This window comes from Platalea leucorodia, assembly GCF_965183815.1.
Source record: "Platalea leucorodia genome assembly, chromosome: 4".
Lineage (NCBI taxonomy): Eukaryota > Metazoa > Chordata > Aves > Pelecaniformes > Threskiornithidae > Platalea > Platalea leucorodia.
The window spans coordinates 92,221,817-92,227,816 of NC_138826.1; the positions used below are offsets into that span (position 1 = coordinate 92,221,817).

At 36.9% G+C, this 6,000-nt stretch overlaps 1 protein-coding gene across 1 annotated transcript in view; it reads right to left on the reverse strand.

The window, feature by feature from the left end:
* SLC16A7 (solute carrier family 16 member 7) overlaps window positions 1–4,654 on the reverse strand; it is a gene marked incomplete at both ends in the record, with an annotated part of 29,283 nt that extends 24,629 nt beyond the window's left edge. Inside the window, one exon of the mRNA XM_082309191.1 lies at window positions 4,441–4,654. Coding sequence (XP_082165317.1) covers window positions 4,441–4,654 — 214 coding nt within the window. The remainder of the gene's footprint in view (window positions 1–4,440) is intronic.
* Window positions 4,655–6,000: the final 1,346 nt, after the last annotated feature.

Genomic DNA, 6,000 nt, shown 5'->3' on the forward strand with positions numbered 1-6,000 from the left:
ATATGTTATTTTCCAAATTAATATTTGACAAAGTCAAAATAAGAACTTGTCTATAGGTTACTTTTGTGTTGTGACTTGAAAAATCCTTTAAGGGTTTGCTACTGTTTGGAAATACTTAACCTCAAACTTGAATAACTTAAGAAATACAGAAGAAGAGAGAGGAAGCTATTAAATGCTGCATTTTTAAATTATAAACGTGTTTTGAAAAACGGTAATGGCCACTACTTACACTTATATAGCATCTTTCTTCAAAATGGATCCAAAGGTGCTTTTAAAATTATTTACTTTGAAATATCATCTAGAATTTAAATGGACCTTTCTTTTTTGAACTTCAGACCAGCAAGACTATCCCACATTTCACAGCTGGGTATGTCCTGAAGGATTTATTAGCTCTCGAGCTAATCTCTATAACCCATTGTCACATCCAAAGAGTTATTTTGGAAAAAAAAAAACCAAACAACCAAACAAAAAAAACCCAAAGAAACAAAAACCCCAAACTGAAATTGCCCTTGGAAAAATGACAGAAAATGAGTTAAAGACAAGTGAGTAAACCAACTGCTTTTTCCCTAAGGAAATTCAAAACTCAAGGTCAGCTGTGTCTGAAATCACTGGACCTATCACGTGGCTTTTATAGCTGCCACTAAGGCTCCTATCAAACCTACACTGAAAGCAATGAAAACATTTTTACTGGAAACAGATCAGGCTCTGATAAGAAGCTCTCTAATCACTTTTGCTGTTAACGCTGCACAAAGTGAGAGGTGAAGTTTCGAAAAAGAGAAGAATGAACTGAGAGAACTTGAGGTCAAATGTATTTGATCTTTTTCTTTAATTCCTTAATGCTGGTGTGTGTTAGACCATAAATACAGCTCTACAAGTATACGAATACATATATAGTTTATGTATATAAGAATACATACATGCACACACATACGTGTTCATACACATACAGAAACACAGGTTGCCCTGTCAGGATAACTCAACAAATTCCATTTTATCCCAGCTTATGTCCTCCACTAACAAAAGTTTGGTGGTCTCAGTCACAGTCCCTTGGGTGTAAGAGTCCATCACAAAACCATCACCCTTAATTTAATACAATTGACAGTCTCTGCTCAGGAGAGGCAGAAGGAGTTGCCATGGAGACTGAACTATTGCTCTTCTCCAGAGGATGCCTTTTTCAAGCACGGGCTGAACAGTAGAGGCTGTGCAATACCTGTGACCTTGATCACATCACAGGATCTTGGGTTTTGGGATGGCGTTTTAGTAAACTTTAACAAACATCCAGGAGATGAGGGGGAAAAAAAGAGATAGCTAAGAAAACAAACAAACAAAACAAAACAAAACAAAACCCCCCCAAAAAACCAAACCAACAAAAGCCAGTATGAATGTGCATATTATGCCAGATTGAGAGTGGAAAACTTTCATAATGATTTGATTTATCAGATTTGTCACCTCTGCTTAGTGGTTTCCTAACAGGGTGAATGCTGTGCTTGACCTATTTGCTGGAATTAACCAGGACTGCAGGAGACCATATGGATTGCCAGATGGTCTGCTATAATTTAATGCCATTTATTCTAAGTATGAAGTAAGTGATAAACATAATTAACATTCTTTTAGCTCCTTACTGGATGCCCTTTATTAGTTTCTTTTTTTTTTTTTATTTCTGAAGCTTTGAAAGGTAAGTTAATGCCTTGTTACTGAAACACAGATGCCAGCTAATTACTGCAAGAGGCTGCAGCCTCCAAAGCAAAGAGTGTCTGCACAGACTCTAACTTATTCACTGACCCCACTGTGATGATTAATAGGTTGAATGCTAAGCTCTAATGAGGATGACAGATCTTAGATGTTTTCAGGTTACCTTAATTAGTAGTATGATGAACAGAGTGTTCATTGAAGATGTACGTATCACACTTCATAGTAAACAATACACCTTGTACTCATGGTCTGAATGTGTATTTCACATTACAGCACATCAAATGCTAAGGAATCAAACCACCTTCAGACAATAAAAACAATGGAGTGATTTCCTTCAGAAATGTTTTTCCTGATTGCTATTTCATATTCTGCCAGTGATTGTCTAAATGGCCTATTTTTTAGGAAGTGGTTCTAGAGAAGCTATGGCTTCAAAGAGTGTTTATATCAGGCAGGGTCGTCATTCTCAGCATTTTAAAACCATGAGTCTGTAACAAGATATCCAAACAACTTTGCCTGCTGTTCCTGTGCTGATAATCTTCATAGTGACTACAGTAGGTGTCAGCACAATGAATAATAAACCATTTTGTAATTTTTAATGTCAATGTACAGGTGAAGTTTGTATGCTGGTACTCAGAACAGTAAAAGAAGTATTAGAGAAAAGGCAGAAGTACCGAATCCTTTGTATTTTACATGAAAAGTTGTGCACGTTGAACCTCGCAGATAAAAATGACCACAGCTAAAGGTCCTGTGATTTGCATTTGCACTGTTAATAAAACTCGGGTGAACTTTGAGATGACAGAAATGGCATAAATTAAACGTTATTCAAAGATTAAAATAAAAGAACAGCACCTGCGCTATAAAGCAAATCTGCCCTTAGAAAACTTAGCTTCAATTAAAAAATGTGGTGAAAGAGTCCAGGTCAAAAGTCACAGCATAAGGAAAGAAGAATCAAACTCTTTCAACACCTCTGCTCTTCCCTTGTTCCAGGTGGGTCCAGCACTTGTCCAGGGCCCTCCACAGTTACACCTGTACACTCCACAGTGCAAGTACTTATGCATCCTTAAGAAGCAACTACATTAGAGGGGACCTGAATGTGACAGGACATACCTGCCCTTTTACTCCACTCTTGATTGCATTAGTTCAAGTTACTTCTTCACCTGGTGAATTTTGGTGAATCACTTGGTTATTGTTGCTGGTCCTATAAAATCCTTTATGATTCTCTACTAGTATATGAATAAAAACGGGATCAAAATATCTGAACAGCAAGCTTTTGTTCATATTGACACCACTTGTCAAGATGTCTTTATAAGGTCTCTGTCTCTGCCAGCATTTGAAAAAAGGATCCATTTTTCCATGCCATTAACTGAAAAATATTTACTTGAGGTGCTTAAGCTAATGCTATACTGGCTGCAGGTTCATTTTTCTAGTCAGAGGGGAAAAACAGGTAGCCTGAATCCCTCTCTGTAGGCACCTACCTCTCTTCGCTGACTGCTAAAGGAGCTAGGGTCATTCAGGTGTCAAAACTTAGGTAGGCTGAAATCAGAGATAAAAAATTACCACGCTAAAAATGAGACTTCATGCTTCCTTCAATAGTTTGTTTACTGGACCTGATAATACCGTACTTTACTGTTACACAGATACCACTTCTGAAAAATTTTGGAGTGATGTTCTTCAGTGATTAACAGTATTGAATCTCAATGTGCTATTGGGACAATGTTTTCAGTTTCTATGTTTATACATATGTACACACACACACATATATAAAAGTATACATTTAATTGCTCCATCATTACAAACAGTCTGAGATGTTCCAAGTGGTTACCTCATAATATCCAAAGAAAGGGCAATGCCAGATCTAGTGCCTGAAATAACCTCATATTCGGCCCTCTGGACTGCCGGAGAGTGTTTTGCCTAAATAGCAGCTATCGCTCACCAATACTTAAAAAAAAATTCTGAAAGAATGAAGAAATCAAGCACAATTTAACAGTTAGTCTTTGAGGCTGATAGACACAAAACCTGCCAAAGCAGGTTTGACACTTAGTCCTTAAACATGGCTTTATACTTTAAAATCCTTTTTCATCTGTCTTGTTCTTTACTTGCTTGCTCACAACAAAAAAAGATATCAGAGAATTTATGTTCACTATTCATTTCTGTCCCAAGAATAAGATTGTCTGTATCTTAGCTGTCATACAGATGGCACGTATGAAACATGGCTCTTGGCCTAAATGAAAGGCAAGGCTTTATTTTAGGACAAATAGGGACAAGATATAAAACCCCTGTCTACAGAGGAATACCTGTGCCTGACTAATGAACCCTCATTGCCATACCAAATTTCTGTATTTAAGCGCTATCATCTGATCTACTGAGAGATCTCATCGAGGCAGTGGAAACAGAGCAAATGTACCCCCAGGCCCTGAAGAAGTTACTTGGGCTTTGCTTTGTTGGAAAATGAAACTGTGAATTTAGGGCAAAATTGCAAAACAGAATTAGGTAGAGGAACAAACAAAAGGCCCCAAGGGGAAAACAAAAAGGAAGAGAATACAAAATGTTTTAAAAGAGAAAGTAAACAGTGCTTTGATGATGATGTGGCTACCAGTACTCTCTGATAAAGTATGATGCAAAAAGAAGCATGCATTTTAGTAAATTCTTTAGGTAATAATGACAAAATCAGGTAGTAATTAACTTTAAATGCTTTAAGACCATAGAAAAATAAAACAATGATATTTGCAAATTTCACAAATGTCTTACCTCCTGCATACATGACAGCCAACATTATCGATGATATCCAAGCTATCTCACTATATGATGTGTGGAAGATTTCTTGTATTTCTTTGAAGAATACCGTGATGGCTTTGGGGAATGCATAGGAAAATCCAATGGAGATAAAAGCCCCAAAGACCACAACCCATCCCCAACCTCCATCTGGAGGTGGGTACTGTGGTGCTGCTATTGCTGGTGGCATTTTTGGTCTCTGTCTCTTCTCCAATTAGGCTGAAAAAGAAGAGAAGAAATAAGGTTTCAAACAGTTTTCCTTTTTTCTTTATCAAACTACAGTATTCAGTCATCATCTGCAGGGATTAAAAAGAATTCTCAGAGCAGAGACCAATTTCCAGCTTTCATGGGACCACGGAACAGAAGTATCTGTTTTTAGAAGCAAAATCTGTTCTGCAAAAAAACTTTGTGGCAAGAATATTTGCAATATCCTATTCAGTATATGACAACTGTTACAAATCACTGATCTCAGTCACTGAAGTTGTATTTGCAATTAGTCACTTATTGGAAAGTGATGTGTCTGTGTGGGTTAATTTACGTAGCTCTAGCATCTACAGTGTGGATTTAGCACAGGAATAAAACAAAAAAAAAAAAAGGAAACTGGACTTACAGGAAACAATGGGAAAAAGTTACAGCAAATTATCACTAAATGCCATTGTGTTAGCAAGACTTACCAGTACCTCAGCAAAATCATCAGCAACGACAGCAAGGAATAAATTCATTACATGGTTTTTTATCATATGCTGTCATTATCCAATTTTTGACCATTGTTGGTATCTCTTGCTTATCTCATGAGAACATCTAAAAAGCGGGTTCTAAGCAGAGAACACAGAGAACAGAGAAATTCCCTGTGTATCCATAAAATACAGACAAAATATTATTATTCCCCATTGTACTTTTATTTTCAAAATTTTAATCTTCATATTAGTTGATGCTGATATTACTTGTAGGAACAAAGTGGAGCTTGACAGTACTATTTTTGCTCTGTTTCCACGTCAGAAGATATCAGGAATTCTTTCACTAAGAACCTCACAAACTTTCCACAGCTATGCTCTAATTTAGAGTTTACCATAATAGATACCACCAGAGTGATATCTTATAGAGGTACTCAGAGGTGTAACCAACACATTCAGGCAGCTCAAGAAATCATAAGTAATCCACATAAAACTCCTAAGGCCTGAAATAAATTTCATACTGTTATTATCATCCCCATATCTAAAAACTTAATCTTCCTACATTCTGCATAACCTTTTTAGAAAACATGCAGTAGCGAGAATCCATTTTGTAACTCTGAGATTTTTCCACTATCAAATCCTTTTATTATTAAACACAGAGCTGGAGTCCACTGTGTTTTCTTCTGTGTAATCCAGCCTACACAGACAGCATGAACTGAAAATTCCTCCTTCCTCCCTGTTTCTTTCTTGGGCATTTAGGCAACTTATTACTCCTGATTGGTCTCCTGCCATACCAGTATCAAAAGCTGTGGATGATAACAGTGTGTAGGTTGCTGTTATGCTTATGATTACTAGCAAGTCT